The 19,218-nt window shown below is 50.7% G+C and overlaps 1 protein-coding gene across 1 annotated transcript in view; it reads left to right on the top strand.

Moving 5' to 3' along the window:
• ANAPC1 (anaphase promoting complex subunit 1) overlaps positions 1-19,218 on the top strand; it is an 815,950-nt gene that overhangs the window by 274,303 nt on the left and 522,429 nt on the right. The window contains exon 18 of the mRNA XM_078648767.1: positions 1,915-2,180. Within this exon, the coding sequence (XP_078504893.1) occupies positions 1,915-2,180 (266 nt within the window). The remainder of the gene's footprint in view (positions 1-1,914; positions 2,181-19,218) is intronic.

Here is a 19,218-nt window from a genome sequence, read left to right as displayed (position 1 = left end):
TACTAGTCCTTGCTCATTGGAGGAAAAAAAGGAGGGACAAAGAGGCAGGACTGACCAGTAGTAAGCAAGGATTTTTAAAGGACATTGAAACAAACAATCAAGAAGCAAGGATGGCATTTGGCTCGCAGAGATATATGTATACTAAAGTATACAAGAGGTTGCACGCTTACGCTCGACCTAAAAAATGAGACAATAAAAGAAAGAGTGTTGAGCAGTGGCTACTTGGAGTCCCAAATACTAGACACAAAATATATTTTTCAGCAATTTGAGGATATTTATTTAACAGTTTTATATAGGGCTCCTCCACTGTAGCGCATTTGTGCGCTTCTCAAAGAACTTAACCCTAGGATGCTTAACCCCTTCCATGCTCGTGACGGAACCACTCCGTCACGAGCCACGGACGCGCTGTGCTAATGACGGAGTGGTTCCGTCACGGCGCGGCCACCCCGCCTACGCGGCGGTTTTATTGAGCGGACGGGGCCGTGACGGAACCACTCCGTCATTAGCACAGCGCGCCCGTGGCTCGTGACGGAGTGGTTCCGTCACGAGCATGGCGGCGCGGTCCCCCCTCACCCCTAGCGCCGCGGCGTAATTACCACCGCGGCCAAGGGGTTAATAATATAGTGCAAAATATGGTAACGAAACACTGTGGAGAAGATGAAGTAATATTGTAGCTTGAGGAGCATTGTTAAATACATTAGATCCTGAAAGTCATTAGAGTATGAGTTTTCAGGACAGCAGGGCTATAGGGCCATATGTATAAAATTTTGAAATTGCGATTACCTAATCTCAATTTCCAATGTAAGAAAGAACATGAGTTTCATATACCGGTTCCTAGTGGGTCGCAAATCAACCTACCTCATTAGTGAGGTAGATCGCAATTTGTGACACCCTAGGAATCGCTAAAATCATGGGGCTGGTAGCCCACTGGCATCAGCAGACCACCATGTCGGTCATTGCTTTTAAAACAGCCATTTAAAAGAACATGGTTTGTGTTTAAAAAAAAAAAAGAAACTTTTATTTTTATTTTGTTAAGAGTAGGCAGTAGTCCAGTAGACCATTGTCTGCTCTTAAAAAATGTTTTTACAGCCATTCTGAGAAGGGGAAGGGGTCCCTTTGGGACCCCTTCCCAATTGCGTATGGGTTACCTCCTACTTGAAGGAGGGGGTAAAATACGAATGTTTTGTGACTGCTTTCACGGTCACAAAACATTCATACATACCATTAGGATTTGCTTTTTGGAAGGGACGCCCTAAACACGCCCCTTTCAAATACCGAATCGCAAACCCATTTTGCGATTCGGTAACATGTTTCCAGAAATGCAAAATATGGTTTGATACATGTAGAAAGCCTTTTTTGCTTTCGCAAATGTACCGATTCTTTGAATCAGCCCCTTTGTGAACGCAAAGTTGGTTGATACTTGTGGGCCATAGTTCCAAGATGATGAAGCTTCTGATAACGACACCCCGTGAAAGTGTGGTCTTATACTTTAAGGAGTTGAACTTCTGAACTGTGAGTTCTTACATATTTCACCTCTTAAGAAGTTGAGCAGGCTAGTTAGTGAGTTAGTAATAACTTTGTAAGCCAGGTCTCTTACTGTCCGTTTAATCCTGGCTTCTGGGGCTAGGAAATGCAGGTCTCTCTGAATGTGTATCAGCAAAATGTGCAGAATGCAATCACCGTATGAAATACCTGCCTTGTTTAATAAAGGGCTAATAGAATGCTGTACATGATGATATCTAAGTGAGGCGGAGGCAGAATATGAAGATGCTGTCCACCTGGTTAATCTTTTGCATTGAGGCCCCATAGTGCTAATCCAAATCCTTGGCTGAGGCTATTTTCAAGATTGTATGTCTTAGTTGTTCACTCTTTCCAAAGTGTCTTTCATTTTTGTTCCATGCTATCTCTTTTCAGGATTGGGCATTTCTGCTGAATTCAGAGTACCATCAAAATGTGGAGTCTCATGTTTTGGCCAGAACTCTGCAGCTGGATCCCTTGGAAAGCTTGTTGGCAAGGGAGAATGCTCCATACACCCTTAGTTTGGACTCCTCTGCTCTTCTTTTCAGCCACATTCCTGCCATCTTCTATGTGCTGCATCTCACCTATGAAGAACTGAAGCTGAATTGCCTGATGAGAGAGAGCATGCGCTCTTTTGTTATGTTGTTGGCTCAGGTGTCGAGGTATGGTCAACTCTCTAAACTTCACCCCAAAAAACAATACTCTACCATGAATCCTTTAACTTTTTTAAAAATCATATTGACCGATAGTTATAGAGTGGCCCTATGTCCTGTGTTACACCTTCAGTCAGTCTTCACCTTTTATTAGAATGTACCTTATATGCTGAGATAGTGAAATGTGTGCTTCTAATGAATATTCTCTCCCACGCATACCTTGTATTAATATTAAACGTCTTCCCAAGCATCCGTCTTGGTCAGGAAATGTTTCAGTTGTACCCATTCTCTGACATCAGGTAGAACTGAGGATGTCAGAGATGGGCATATTGCCAGAAGTGACATAGAGAATACTGTGGGGGGCACCACTGTAGTTTCAGACATTAAATCCAGAGAACCTCAGGTTTTCCTCAGTTCCTTTTGAGATTTCCTCATCACATTTCAGAAATTTTGTGACCTTCCCAAAGTCTTCAAGCTTTAAGCCCTGTGACTGTCTTCCTTAACAGATGTCCATTACAAGTCTGCTCTAGGTCGATAAACAGTGCAACATGGCCACTTCATGCATCCGAAGGTCATATGGAAGCATGAGGCAAAGCTGCTCTGGCAAAGGTGAAAATGAGGTCAAGGACACACATAATGTTTCAGGCTCTGACCAGTAGCCTCTCCCTCTCAAAAAAGTACCAAAGAATCATCACAAAGAAAACAAGGAGTTCTCCTAATTAAAGCACAAGTAGAAAAAGCATTGGGGTTCCAGGAATAAGTCACTCCTCAGGGCTGGTATATGTTTTCAGTCTGTGCAGCAAGCAGTTGTCCCCTCACCTTGTGTCTACAGCAATAGATGGAGGCTTTTCGGAATACCATGCTGTTTTTTTTTTTTTTTTTTTTTTTTTTTCCATCTGTCCTGCAATGCCATCTACCTTAGGAAACTGCAGTGGTGCGAACTCCCACTACTACTCCTCATTGGCCTGCTCCGGCTCCCCTTTTTATTAGCACCTACTCTCTAAAAAAAATGTTTAAAATCTGGTGGTTTAGGTCTTTGTGCCAATCCTGACAGTTATGACTCCCATGACGAACATAATATTGCCAAAGAGAGGGAAGCGCTCCCCTGAGTATTTGGATTAGTCTGAAACACCTCATTTGGCAACAATTATTAAAATAGAAACCACCAGGTTCATTGACCTTTCTGGGTTTGAAAACACACTCTCAATTCCTGTACTTACCAGTTTTTGATATCGATGATGAGCTCAAGGATGATAACCACCTGCCTCTTCTGAATACTAATGTCTCTAATTTCATGGGCCTTCAAACTACCAGCAGGTTAGTTACCTCCTCAAGAAGAAGGTTCCCTCTTTTTTGGCAGGCTACTGTCATTCCTCGGCCATAATAGGCAAAGCTGCTGAGGCGCTAGAGCATCACTTGCGCAGTGAGGAGTATCAATTGAATATTTTTATTAGGATTCTCTCAAAGTTTCAGTCTTCAGAATTGCTTTTCAATGATGCCTTGTTTTCTGCTCTGGAGGAGCTTAGCGATGAGCTTTTTTTCTGCCTTAGCAGGTACATGTTCTTATAAGGCAACTGTGGTCCTTAACGTATCATATATTCAAGGAAGAAAATAATTATAGACCGCAACGTGTGCTGTAAGCAAGGAAGTGTCGAGCCGGGCACTAATTTAATTAATATAAGTAAAAATGCAAAAGGATTTGAGGGCACAAATATGCAGTGAGATACAATCCTGTATCCAGTACATATAAAACATCAACATATGAGACATGAACAAGAGGTAATGAAGAAGGGTGGGGTATTTTTCAGGCAAACGAGGAGGGGACGCTGGAAATCAAAAATAAAAGTAAACCAGGCTGTCCTCATATAGTCAACACAAAATTGGTAACACAATGGAAAACTGGTGTGTAACTATATCAACTGTCGACGGCGTTTCGATCCTTTACACTACATCACAAGGATCACCATCAGGACTGAAAATTAATTGCTTGAATTTAAAATCATACAAGCCTTATGGTAAAGGCGAATGGAATGGTATTTAGAGGATCAGGTGCATAGCATCAAAGGTGCGTCGCTGTTCGTAGAAGTTACCAAAACTAAAAACACTTCTTGTTATGAAGCCTCCAGGAATTCTGAGGACCCGGGGAGGGGTATAGCCGCGGAAGCGTTGTCCTGGGCGGCGGTTTTTCGGCGGTATTTCAATTGCGGGAACACAATGCGTCGGTACTGAAATTATGGAGCACCGGGGGTTAACCACGGGAATTTATCCGTGCGGCGGTTTATGGAGGTATAGTAGCCTCCGTGGCAATGGAACGATCTCCACCAACTTCCGGGCGCGATGGTGCATGTGCAGCTTCTGGAAACCTTAAACCTGACCAAGCCGTTCTCTCCAGACATACCTCACCTGAGAGCCTTGAAAATCTAGCCTCCTGTGCACCACAGGCAGCTAATACCTTTGCAATTGTACCTCATGACAGGGAGTCTAAATAGGGATGCAGTGGCAAAGAAGGCAGTTGGCCCTCAGAGAAAACAAATGCTAACAGCCTCTCCCTACGCTCGTGCCTACGAGAGATGGCCTCCTTTGCTGTAATTAGTCTTCCAGAACACATATGTGAGAATTTACAATTTGTTCAGCATGGCTTCAATACATAAAAACTACCAGTGCAGTGGGTCTCTGAATGGATACAGGCATCATCCTTAGTTGCCATCCCAGGATGAAAGCCACCACATTCTTTTGGGATGTCAGGAGACTATTGCTGACTGCATCCTTTAATTTTTTTTTTTAGAACACATTTTTATTAATTTTCCGTTTTCATCCCATTAGTTACAACATATTGCAATCATACACAGTAATACAGCACATTGAAGTCGCAGTGCAACCTACATACACCATAATAGAAAAGATTTGTGTATCACATGAATGCAATTATCCCATCCAACCCTCCCCCCCAACCCTAACTTCGTCTGCCACCATCCACATATAACTTTTTTGACAAAGTGGTCCATTGGCTACTCCCGGTTGCACTCAAACATTCAAGACCTATAAATATACTGTATGGTGCAAAGTCTACATGAAGTATAAATAAATGTTAGTGTGAACTGTAAGAGGGGCTGGGTGGCCAAAATGCCATTCGTTCAGAGTGGCAGGGACAGGCGGGGGAGCCAGGGCCTTAAATGCTTCCAGAATATTGTCCCAGTCTAGAGAGAATCTTTTTGCACATCCCCAGGGCTTCCTCCCGGCAGATAGCAGCACTCTCTGCACCCCCCATCCCACCACCTCCCCATGTCAGTCATAAATATGTGGGGGTGTGGACGATTTCCACCTCATCGTGATGGAGCATTTAGCCAGGAGTAAGGTTAGGTCTATTAAGCGAAGCTGTACTTTCTGTACCTTGGGGCGGTGTATCAATCCTAAGAGGCAAACTGCGGAGGTGCTCCGGACTGGAATCCCGACTGTGGATTCAAGTAAAGTAAGGTGCGAGCACAGGGCACTGCCATAACATATGGAACAAGTCAGCGTCCTCTAATTTACATCTTGGGCAGCAGTGTTGTGTGGTTGGGAATATGCTTTGCAACCGGTGTGGGGTAAGATACGCCCTATGCAGAACCATATATTGAATGAATTTGAATTCGGCGTTACATGGGTTTTTCTTAGGGTATGCCAGAGTCCTGTTCCAGTCCCCATCCGTTAGGTCCGTGCCAAGGTCTCTGGACCATTTATTGCGCAAGCCTGTTACTGGGATTCTAGTGTGGGTAGTAATTCCTTTGTAGAGCCACTTGGTGAGATGACTGCCTTCTCACATTAGGTAGGTCAGGAAGACCAATTCGTGCCTAGGAGGTTCCTCTCTGTGGGGGGCCCTGTGTTTCTTTACATATTGCCAGACTACAGAGTGTGTTAGATATAATGCATCAGTGACTCCCTGTCGTCTGACAAAGTTACCATGATCCATAGGTGCACCTTCATCAAATAGAGCACCCACTGTGGTTGCACCACCCTCCGCCCAAGGCAGCAGTTGTCTTTTGGTTAGGAGGCCCCTGGGGGTGGGGATGCCAATAAGTGGTGTGGTGTCAGAATTAGGAAGACAGCTACGCTTGTAGTGTATAGATTTCCTCCAGTACATGAGCGCCGTGCGCAGGACTGTCGGGGCGTCGATCGTGATCTTGGCCACCTGGAGGAGTAGTGTATGTAGCCGTCCTCGGTCTATGTCAGTGGAAGTGTAATCAATTTCATGTAAGTTGCGCCCTGCCAACCAATACGAGAGCCATTGTAGTTGGCTTGCATAACAATATGCGTGGAAATTCGGGGCACCTAGTCCCCCCTTATCTGTGGCCGACTGTAGCTTGGTTAGCCCGACCCTACGGCGTCCGTACCCCCAGATCAAGGCAGAGAGTGTGACATTCAGGGAGTTGAGAAGCGGGGTCGGGATCACAACCGGCAGGTTAGTAAAGAAGTATAGTAGCCGTGGCAGGACCACCATTTTTTTAAATCGCCACTCGGCCCATCACTGAGAGTGGTAGAGAGGACCAAAAGGTGACCTGCGACCTGGGAAATCTCATAGCTTTACCCAGGTTACCCTCCACGAGGCCCGGCGCAGAGCGGTAAACCTGAATACCAAGATATTTGAACGTGTGTGCAGCGACAGTCAATGAGTGGGAGCCAAACTGAATCACATCTGGCCGTTCCCCTTGGTGAAAAAAGAAGGCTTAGGACTTACTATAATTTATACTAATGCCAGAGAGCCGCTCAAAAGAGGCGAAGATGTTTGGGATGGGTGTGAGAGAGGCTAGATCCACTGCATACAGAATAATATTGTCCGCTTATGCGGAGATTGCGTGTGTCGTCTCTCCCAAACGTATTCCTATCTGAGCCACTGACATTTCCTACTCTAAGAGCCAGTGGTTCCAGGGCCAGCACAAACAACAGTGGGGACAAAGGGCAACCCTGGTGGGTGCCTTTAACACTCGGATATTCCCGGGAGATGTGTTACCCGTGTGGGCCCTTGCAGTGGGGTCTGTATACAGGACCCAAACCCATTTCAGATAATCTAGCGGGATGCCATGTCTCTCGAGCACTTGGAACATGTAGTCCCATCTGAGCGTGTCGAATGCCTGTCTCAAATCTAAGGTGACGCACCCTGCGTTACATCTTGCCGGGGGATTGGCCGCCATGACATGATTTTATCTCCTAATATTAAGTGAGGTACTCCGTGCCGACACAAACCCGCACTGGTCTGGATGTATTAGCTTATGTAGGTAGGGGAGTAGGCCACCAGAAAGGATCTTACTCAGTATTTTATATTCGGTTGTGAGTAGGGACAAAGGTCTGTAACCCAACAGATCTGTAGCTGAGCGTCCCGGTTTGGGGAGTGACACTACCAGCGCCTGTCTAGTAGAGGAGGCAGTGATCCTGTAGCCAGTGCGGTGTTATACAGCCGCTCTAACTGCGGTACCAGAGAGTCCGAAAATGTAGTAAAGAATTCGGCTGGGAGGCCGTCCAGACCAGGGGCCTAGTTCCGGCGCAAACCCCTGATGGCTGCTTGAATTTCGTCCTTGTGACAGGGCCAGATAGAGCGTCCTGCTCTGCTTTGGCCAGTTGAGGAAACGGCACGTCAGTTAAAAAGGCATCAAGGGATGGGGCGTGGCTAGCGGCCGAACATGGCGGCAGCGTAGAGGACTAGCTCCGATCACGAAGCGGCCTCTCTGACGATCCGAATATACATCCGTGGCAGACTTGTGCCTCAGGCGGGGGCACCGAGGGCCCGGAGCCGGGCGGTGCAGGCGGCGAGCAACCGGGAGGAAATCGGGTGCCGGGAGGCTGAGTTGCGACCGAGGATCAGCGAGCCCAGACCACAGGCCAGAGACCGGGGAAGCCAGTTGCCAGCGCGCCCGGCCGGAAGTGTGTGCGGCCCGGCGGTGACAGACCGGAAGTGGCCGGGACTGGTAGGAGACCCCGCAGAAGGCTCGGCGACCTTTCTTGCCTACGCTGGCTCTACCGGTGCAGCGCCCACGCTATCCTGCGCAGCTGGTGGGGCGGAGGACCTGTCGTGGACCGAGGCGCTGTGAGGAGGGAGCTGGAGGGGTAAGGTGAGGAGCCAGCAGTGATTACCACCGGAGCGGGCAAGATCCGCGGGGGTTGCGGAGTACCTGGGAGCTCTCCCCCCCCCCCCCTCATTTCCACCACCTGCGTGCGTTTAGCAGGGAGGCAGCACCAGGCGCTACGCCTGCAACGCAAATCTGCGCGACTCCAGTACTGGGGGACACAAATGGTGGACCGGTGACTGCCTACCAACTTCCATAGCATGGGCCCGTGGTAACGCCCAGGGACACACTAGACACGAGGCGCTCCCAGTGGCGCCCCGGAGCCATAGTGGGACCCCGCACTGCTCCATAGCTGTGACCCTGCAAACGTAATTGGGGTGAAGCTACCGGAGGGGGCGGAAAGCCTGGCGGGGCAAACGTACCGTGGCTGACTCTCCACCATCGTTGGGGGCGTGATCCCCTTCTCCATCCGACTGTCTGCCCTGGCAGTGCTGCAGGTGGGGCTGGGCCCGTGGCTGACCTTATTTCTCTTGATCCGTCCCACCAACTGACCTGCTGCGCTCTACAGTGGTCATCATGGCAGGAAAGGGCGCCAAGGGCGGCACGACCCAGACACGTATCGAGAGATACACCAGTGATAAAACGGCCTCCCCTCCGGCGGAAGGACGGCATGCATCTACGAGACCGGCGGACACTGCGGGGTCGAAGAAGGCAACCCTGGACGACGTAATGAGAGCTCTCACGCAAGTCCAGACCACGGTGGGTTCGATCTCGACGGAAATCACCCTCATCCGAGCAGACCTCCACAAAATGGCCGAAAAAGTGGGCTCGCTGGAGGTTGTCACGAAATCACTGGTGGAGGATGTCTCGGAGCTCCAGACGGCGATGGAGGCAGTTGTGGCTGAGAATAAAATACTGAAGGACAAGCTGGACGACCAAGAAGGACGCTCCAGACGGAACAACGTCCGTATTCTTGGAATTCCAGAGTCGGAAGGTACTAGAGCGACTGACCTTTTTGTGGAAGACCTCATCAAATCGCAGCTCCAACCGAAGGGATTGTCATCGTTCTTTTCGGTCGAGAGGGCGCATAGAGTACCTGGTGGTCAGCCTAAACCGGGAGCACCCCCTAGACCAATCCTGGCGAGACTGTTTAACTTCCGAGATAGGGATGCCATCCTACAGGCTGCGCGAGTGTCCCCACCTATAAAGGTCCAGAACTCCACCGTGGCTTTTTTCCCGGACTATACAGCGGAGGTGGCCAGAAGAAGGAAAACGTTCATGGACGTCAAAAAGGAACTTAGGAGGAGGGAGATCCAATACTCCATGATCTTCCCGGCGAAACTGCGGGTGGTAGCGGAAAATCGAACCTGGTTCTTTGATAATCCTGAGATTGCCCGGGACTGGCTGGACGGATGGCGGCCAGCCTCACAACCCCGCCGTCAAGGGCGAAGTCAAAAGGGCCGACTTCTGGTGGACCAGGGCGAGAATCGAGGTGAGGGCTCTGAAACCGAAAGGACTTCGCCGCTGAGAGACAATGCTGATGCTGATCTGGAGGTTGATGTTTAGTGACCCGGCAGGTACGAGACTATTTTTTGACACTATGGCTGCTGCCTGTGCTGCCGTGCGCACTGGCCTGAGGGCCCCTGACATTGGAGTACTCCTCACCCCCGACGAGCAAGTAACTTTGTACTTTTACTTGGGTGGGTTCAAGCACTCTGCTGAGTTGGGGTGGCGGGCAGTTCTGAGTCCGTGTGGCAGGGAAGCAGGGAGGGGGGGAGTTTTGGGGCGGGGAGGGTTGTTGTGGTTTCATGGTTTGTATTGTTCGACTCTGCTAATTACATTGGTATCCACATTTGTCGCGTTGGACCGGACTACACACGCCGAATGGCCTGCTGTTGACTCGAAGACGCCAGGCCAGCCACTGCTGGCGAGGGGGGAATGCCCCGGGACTGGGTACTCATCAGACATGTCACTGCCGAGCCTTACAGGTCCTGGGTCTCTACATACAGATATACAATGGCGGGAATGTCCCAACCGAGTAACGTGATGGATGCTCCTGGAGTGGGGCCTGTGCCTCCGTTACAAATTATGTCCTGGAATGTGAGGGGCCTGGGGGATAAGGTAAAGAGAGGGTTGGTTCTTCAAAGTATTAGGCGGTTCCACTGCGACCTGATCCTTCTTCAAGAGACACACTTAGTTGGTGCGGCTAGTAAGGCTCTGAACAGGCGGGGATACCACATGATCGCACACTCGGACTTCACTACGGGGTCTCGTGGGGCTGGCATCTTACTGAAGAAAGCGTCTAAATTTATTTTACAGGCTACCAAGATTGATAGTTATGGGCGCTTTGCGGCAGCTTGTGGGCAGTGGGAGGGAGTCTCCCTTAATGTGGTGTCTGTATATATCCCCCCGGCATTGCATGCGGCTGCACTTCCGGACCTGGGGAAGTTCCTTCTGGAACTCCCGGACGGAGACCTAGTGGTGGGAGGAGACTTTAACGCGTTGGCCCATGCTACGAAAGATAGGTTCCCGGCCCGGACACAAACACCTGGCCTGTCCAGATTTAGTGACTTTGTTGAGGCACAAGGGTTGGTAGACATATGGCGACACCTGCACCCCGAAGATCTCCAGTACTCCTATTATTCTGCTACACACGACTGCCTATCTCGCATTGATTACTTCCTCACACTGGGGGGTGGTCGACTCACGGTGGAGGATGTATGTATTAGACCTCGGGGTATTTCGGATCACTCCCCCTTGACTATGTCCCTGTCCTGCGCAGCGATCGCTCGTAAAAGAATTTACCCCATTTACCCAGGATACCTCAGAATACCGCAAGTCCGTAAAGCGTTGAAGGAAACAACCAAGCTATACTTCGCGGAAAACTTAGGCACGGTGTCCTCCCCTACGACTTTGTGGGAAGCATATAAAACAGTGTTCAGGGGCCAGGCGATTGCAGCGATAACGCGACATAAACGTGAGCAGAAAGCTGACCTGCTGGCTCTGGAGCTGCAAATGGAGCAAGCTAATGCGGCCCATATGGCGCTCCCGACGGAAGACACACGCCACACACTCCACCTCCGCCAACAGTTGCATACCGATCTCCTCAGAAAGCGAACGGTGGAAAACATTGAGACGACTGCGCAAAGAGTCTATGATGTGGGAGACAAGGCCAACAAACTACTGGCTTGGCTAGATAGGAAGAACGAGGGCGGCAGGCACATTTTACAATTAATGGATCCGATGGGTACGCCCCATACACGTCCCTCCGAAATTATCGAGATCCTGGCTGACCACTACCAGACGGTCTACACCCCACTGGAGGTTGTCACTGCGGAAGCTGCGGCAGCAGCGCTGCAAACCATACCGGTCGCAACTTTACCTTCGGAAGCGATGACTGAATTGGAGGCTGATCTGACGGAGGAAGAACTCCGGGCGGCCATTGGTGCATTACGTACGGGCAAGGCGCTCGGCCCTAACGGGATTCCAGTTGAGTGGTACCAGTCAGTCTCTGATACCCTGAGCTCGCCACTCCTGGCCATGTTCGCGGAGTGCAGGGAGACGGGGGTTCTGCCCCTGGATCAACGGGTAGCAACCATAGTGACTGTCCCAAAACCAGGTAAACCACCCGCGGAATGTACGTCGTATCGCCCGATTTCACTGCTTAATGCTGAAGCTAAAATACTGGCGAAACTCATTGCGAACAGACTGACCCCACACTTGCAATGTCTGGTCCACCCGGATCAGTCGGGCTTCATGCCACACAGAAGCACGGCACTTAACCTCCGACGCGTGCATGGGGTGGTGGCGCGAGCCCACTTACTGCAGGAACCGGCGGCCATTCTGTCACTAGACGCCAGAATGGCTTTCGATATGGTGGAATGGCAGTACCTCTTCGCGGTCCTGGCTCGTATGGGCTTTGGTCCCAAATTCGTTTCGTGGATCAAACTACTCTACACGGATCCGGTGGCACACGTAGCGGCCAACGGCCACATCTCTCGAGCGATTCCCTTGGCTAGAGGGACGCGTCAGGGATGTCCACTGTCCCCCTTGCTGTTCGCCCTCGTGCTGGAACCACTGGCTACTGTCATTAGGGCCACTCCCCTGCTAAAAGGTCTCACGTGGGGGGACGCCTGGGAGGACAGGATATCCCTATATGCCGACGACATGCTAATTTACCTGTCCCACCCGGACACGGGCATCCCGAATTTGCTGGCGATCTGCGACGCGCATGGATTACACTCCGGATACATGATTAACTGGACGAAGTCAGTCGTTTACGTGCTGAAAGGCCCGGTGCCAATCCTTCCCGATAACTGCCCGCTGGTTATAGCTGATACCTCGTTTCAATACTTGGGCGTCCGGGTCACCAGTGACACGGCTACGTTCTATGACTTGAACTTGGCGCCCCCTCTTACCCGTCTACGGGCGGATGTGCGACACTGGAAAACCTTGCCCCTTACGCTGTTGGGACGCGCGGCGCTATTCAAAATGAAGGCTTTACCGCGCCTCCTGTATGTGCTAGAAAACACCCCGATCCTGGTTCCACCATCCTATTTCCGTAAAGTGACGGCGCTGATTTCCGAGTTGCTCTGGGGAGAACGTCCACCCAGAATTGCGCACACGAAGCTTAACCGTGGATGGTACGACGGAGGGATAGCCTTACCTAATATTGAGCTCTACTACTGGGCATCGCAACTCAAAGTTATTAATCACTGGTTACACGTTCCACAGAATGACCCGGCGTACTTCTCAGATAGAACGCAATTAGGGACACACAGTTTGCTGGCCCCGCTTTATACTCCTACCCTTGCGAAGACGCTGCTCGGTCCAACCAAACACACGGTCACTATTTGGCACAGGGCACTGACACGACTTAAGTGGAAGGGAGTCTTAACCAAACTTACTCCACTGTGGGACACTGCACAATTGGGCTGTCTTAGATCAAGTAAAGGTTTTACTCAGTGGGATAATATCGGCATATCGACAGTGGGAGACCTATGGACTTCTACGGGAATGATCCCTTTTCCACACCTGCAGCAACAATATGCGTTAGGTCCCAATGAAACTTACCGATACATACAGATTCGACATGCACTCATGGCGGTCATTGAGCCGGGCACTAAAATCCCGGATTCCTCACCTCTGGAGGACCGTCTCCTCACGGAATTCATGCAAACACGCGCCACCTCACTCACGTACCGCAAGTTATTGAATAATTTACCTGATCCCTTGCAGAAGTTGAAGGAACGGTGGGAATCTGAATTAGGGTCCATGGATGAGGTAGAATGGAATGCCGCTCTGGCATCACCACGGGAGGCGGGTGTATCGGCCCGATTCCGGCTGATACAGCTCAAAATACTGCACAGGGTATACTACACCAGGTCCTCACTACACAAAATGCATAGGGCAGAAACCCCGTATTGTCTTAGAGAATGTGGGGAGGAAGGAACATTACTACACACACTTTGGGAATGTCCTCTTATCTCGAATTACTGGCGGCAAATCATGCGCACTATTTCCCAAACCCTTGACACTTCCATACCGCCAGACCCACGTCTATGCCTTCTGAATGTGTGGGAGGGGGTTGACCTGCCGCACCGGAGACGGCAGTGGGTCACCATTGGGACTATGGTAGCCAAGCGCGACATTGCGCAGAGGTGGGGTGTGGCGGAAATCCCTACGCTGGCGTTGTGGTGTAGAACGATGGACAAACTGATGATTGTTGAACGTGCAGTTTACAAAATGAGGGCTAACCCGCGCAAGTGGAATGCAATCTGGGTGGCTTGGAATAAGTATAGGGGGGACCTCTGTGAGCCGCTCCCGGAGGATGAGGACGATAGCTCAGACGAGGGTGAAGACCTGGAGGACTAGATTGAAGGGAGTGGGTGGATAGACTGGCGAAGTTAGGGGTCGAGTGCCAGGGATAACAGTGGAGCGGGTGTGGGGAAGGAGAGGGGTGATAGCGTAGGAACCTGGTCCTAATCAAGTGACACTGGGATATATGGGTAGATTCGACGTAACTGTCCTTATTGGCATGAGTCTAAAGTTTGGATTGTTTGTTATAAAAAGCATAAAACAGTAAGACGTCTTACCAACTATTGATATATCATGATTGCCTTATGTGTTTTGTCAAACATTTGCTGCCGGACCGGAAGGATGTCGGCTAAATAGCTGTGTCACAATGTACAACCTTGGCTGACCGAGAACTCATTCCCTCCATTGTGTTGTACAATTACTGTAAGTTTGACAAATGCTAATAAAGTCTTACCAAAAAAAAAAAAAAAAAAAAAGGCATCAAGGGCCTCTTCCACTAGCGGGGGTGCCCGGTACAAAGCCTGACAGTATTCACATTAGGCTGTGTTTATCTCCTGTTTTATATCTACGGTGTCCCCATTTCCAGTGGTTATCTCGTGAATCGGGGTGTATGAAGGGTCATCCCGGAGTATGCGCGCTAGCAGCGGGCCTGCCTTGTCGGCATGTTTAGCGTGTGTGTAGGCGGTGTAGTCAATGTGCCTAAGTGTTTCAAGTAGTTCAGTTTATTCGGGGGTCCTGCAAGAGTGTTCCCTTAGTGGGGTCATTCGCTGAATCTTGTTCTAGACTATTCAGGGAGTTTTTGACTTCTGTCAAGTTGTAATGTATTTCCTGGTGCGCCCCTGCTGTGGTGCTAATGGCTATCCCCCTGATCACCAACTTGAATGCATCCCATTCCATCTGTGGTGTGGATGCAGTTCCCGTGTTCTCTGCGAAGTAATGATGAATACCTACAGCCAGAGGCTCACGGAAGACGGAATCCTCGAGCATTGAGGGCCATAGTTTCCAAGTAGGGACAGGGGTGGGGATTCTGCCCCTGTTGAGAGAGATCTCCAAGGGGTTATGGTCAGAGAGTTTCTTGCCCAAATATGTTGCATGCGTCACCTGAGTTGTAATCTGTTTGGAACAAAGGATCCTATCAATTCGAGTATGTAGTTGGTGTGGGTGCGAGAAGAAAGCGTATTCTCTGCTGGCAGGGTATTTCAGGCGGCAGATATCCCCCAGGACCCAACCCACGGCCCAGCGGCACAGTGCCTCCGCTTGACGGACAGTGGTGGCTCTGCCCAGAGGGGGGGTCAATCTATCGATGTTGGGATCCATTACAGTGCTGTAGTCCCCTCCTAGTACCCATGGGCATGTAGCCCAGGGCGCCAGGACCAGGTTGAGGCTCAATAGGTCATGATCCTGTTCGAGGTTTGGTGCATATATGCTACCTAGGACTACCTGTGTGCCATCTAGTGTGCCCCTCACAAGGATGTACCTGCCCAGTGGATCCACCCGTTGCTCCTCTGCTTTGAAGGGGACCCCACTCCTAACCCATATGGACGCACCCCTGGCAAAGGCAGAGTATGACGTGGAGAAAACCTGCCCCCTCCATTTTTTGCGGAGTTTAGCCACCTCAGCAGCAGTCAGGTGGGATTCTTGTAGGAATACTATGTGTGCATGCCGCCTAATTAATTGTGCATGAACTCTGTGCCGTTTGGAGACCGACCCCAGGCCCCGTACATTCCAGGTAATCACATTAAAGCTGTCCTGCATCTGTATGTGTGGTATAATAATGGGAAACAGATGTGCAACGTTGGGATGGCAGCGATATTCGGGGTAGCGCAAGTGGTAAGCCAGATCCTAAAAATTACTAAACTAACTTCTACAATACCCGGGCCAGGTATTCGAACTGCGCTGGCCCAAACCATATGCACAACAGTGCTAACTAGTAACAGTCTGTGTGTTGCTTTTGCTGAAGGGAGGTGCATGTCTGTAGACTGCCCAGCTAGGTTAGAACAACAACAATTTTGTATTTATCAAAAATATTTTTGTACATTCCTTTTTTCCAAGTGTAATACATTTGCTTAATTAAATATACGGGCTCGTATATTTAATTAAGCAAATGTATTGCACTTGGAAAAAAGGAACATACAAAAATATTTTTGATAAATAAAAAATTAAGAATAATATGAACCTATGTCTTGTAGGACAATGTACTTTTGATGGAAGAGGTATCACCCGTTTAATAATGATTTGTTAAGGAGAGGTTCAATGTTGTTGTTCTATTGTAGCCTGCTTTCCTCGCCTTACATGCTATGATTTAGGGACCCTCTTTTGTTCTGCATTGTATGCCCAGCTAGGTTAGAACATCTCGAGCTCCATGCAGCCCGGACCGTTTTGAACAGCATGTTTCGCAGTTCAATCCCAAGGGCGCAGCCCTTTGCGCGAAGTACATATCTTACATACACAGTGAGGTGAGATTCACTCTCGTCTTGCCCCAGCATTTACCTCTACTAAGCATTAACCCAAGAACCCATCAGAAGTTTGGGGTGTAATGTTACTGAACAAATTAATACTGGATTCTGAGTCTGATTGATTTGAGATGTCTTCAGAAGAGTCTGAGAGTATTGGATGGGCTTCGTCTCTGAACCTGGTGGCCATCTCCAGCGCCTCTGCCCGATCTCGTAGGGCCTGCTCCAGTGTGGGAATCCTGGATTTTTCTGGCATCCCCCGCCGGAGGCGTTTCGATTTGCGGCTCATCTCTGCTTCGGGGAGGCAGTGGCTATTTGTGAAGAGGGGCCAGACCCACCAGGGGGAACATCATTTTGAGTCATTCTTCCACTTCATTAGGGGTCTCAAAGAACTGTGTCTTGTGGTCGTGAATCACTTTTAGCTTGGCCGAAACAGCAGTGCATATTTGACGTTCAGCGCTCTGAGTTACTTCTTTGCGTCTTGGAAATGGGCGCACTTGCGTTGGACCAGGGAAGTGTAGTCTGGGTATAGGGATACCCGCTGGTTCTCATATTGTATTTGGGACAGTTCTCTCGCCTTTTGCAACAGGGTATCGCGGTCTCTTAAGTTCAGGACTTTGACAATTAAGGGCCTGAGGCGAGCCCCCGCAGCTGGTCTGCCGGTCGGGATTCTATACTCCCTTTCTATACGGAAAAGTTCTGAGAGGCCTTCCGGGGCCACATCGTCCCTGAACTACTCCTCCATGAATTTGGTAGTGTCCATTCCCTCGCATCGTTCTGGCAGGCCTACGACACGGACGGATGTTGTTGGGCTGGGCACGTCCCTCTGCGTCGTCCACCCTCTCCTGTAGTCCAGCCACTTCTTTTTGGAGCTGCGCTGGTTGTGCACTGTTATCCTTTTGTTGTGGTACCAGTTCCGTCAGTGCGAGTTCGTTCTCCTTGACAACCGCGGCAAGCTTGTTATGGTCGGCTTCAGGAGAGTGAGCCCCGTTAAAGTTCCAATTTGCTGCTCAATGGCCGTTTGTGAGTCACGCACCTCTTTTAGGATAAGGTCCAACTTGTCTGAGGGGGACTCGGAGTCAGTGGACGGGATACTGTTAGGCATCAGTGTAACAGGCGAATTGTCATCGATCTGGTGAGTGTCAGCGGCGCTGGCCTTCCTCCCCTGGGGCGACCCATTGTGGTGCGGCCGTGAGGCATGAGGCGCCTGTCGCAGGACCTTAAGAAGCGGCCGTTCACAGCCACAGAAAATGGCCGGGCCGCACACAGCTGTCCGCGGGCGGTCTCTTCATTGCCTAAGCCCGACCAGCGGTTGGCACGGGGCTCACCGTGCAGCAGCTGTGTGTGAGTCGGGGGAAGATCTTTGAGACCTTGGCACTGGGCCCTTCACAATCTCGCACCAGCCAGTGGTGCCTCTTCCAGCTGGCTCTGTACTCCTGGTGCTACACAGGCGTGGGGGTGGCCCAACTAGGAGGCCGCAGTGTCGCCCCAGGTGGCCCCCTGCAGTCGGTCCATCAGGAAGGCAGTGCACCCCAAGTACCTGTGTACAGGTGTATCAAGAGCCACTTCCAGCCCAGCGATGTGCACCGCGGTGTGTGGGCAGCCTATTTATGCAGGCAGGATGGACCTAGTGGGTCTCAGTGGGTCTAAGGACACTGGGTCAGTCAGGGCCAGGCGCCACTAAGCACTTGGACTGGCTCGTCCCCTTTCGCAGGGGTGGTGCAGCAAATCCGGGCACACACTCATCAGTCCCCAGCAATCCGGTTCAATCGCACGCCAGCCCCGGATATGCGCCAGAGCCCAACAGCACACACAGTGTTCAGGGCGGCGCCAGAGGGAGGGAGGGGGGACGGGCCAGTACTCAATTCGCAGCCCACGATTATAGCCCTTGACAACCATCCGTCGTCTGCAGCTCAATGGTCGGTCAGTAGTCGGCGACCCCAGTGATGCTCCCCCCTGGGTGGGTCACAGTGCTCAGCTAGGGGGCGGTAATGGGGGCACCAAGGCCAAGCCTCGATTAGCCACGCAGGATCCAAGCCACGAGTGCCCGAAGGAAAGCCGACCCCCCTCAGTCGTTACCAGCCAGCAGAGGGGATCCCGTGCCGATAACTCAGGTCGCGGCATGGGCCCACACGCAGTCTCACCTTCACCCTGGGACGGCAGGGTCGCAGGCCTGCAGCGTCTTCCGCCATGGCATTGTTCCGCTAATTCCGGCTCCGGCTCTCCAATGACGGCGGCTATGCAGCCAACAACACAGGTCCCCAGTGGCACTAGCTCTGCCGCAGACCAGCAGGGAGGCGGGCGGGCCGCTCGCCAGGGCCTCACCCGCTCAGAGTCACAACGGAGGCGGACCGGGCCCAAACGTCATCACAAGAGATCTCGTTCTCGATATACTAGGGACACGGCATCCACTAATGAGGGGAGATACTCGCACACATTATCGGACTCGCCACCTCTGAGATTGTCACCTGTTGATGACATTGACAGAAGCAGCATGCTACGGCCCCTTCGTCCACAGTCCCTCCGGACAAGGAAAGCTGTAAGCAGGACTCTGTGGGGAGAAAAGTCTGCAACACTGCAGCCACATCAATGAAGGCGGCTAGCTCTACTGCCCTGCTGGGGTGTTACGACCGTTCCTTGTGGGAGTCTCTTCAACAGTTCATAGACCTCCTACCCAGGGCCAAACTGGAGGATTTCCAGGAGGTACTCAACGAGGGACTGATGGTCTCTAATCAGATT

The sequence above is a fragment of the Lissotriton helveticus genome, chromosome 6, assembly GCF_964261635.1.
Source record: "Lissotriton helveticus chromosome 6, aLisHel1.1, whole genome shotgun sequence".
NCBI lineage: Eukaryota > Metazoa > Chordata > Amphibia > Caudata > Salamandridae > Lissotriton > Lissotriton helveticus.
Note: the sequence above shows the minus strand (reverse complement) of the source record. Positions and strands in the feature narration are given on the sequence as shown.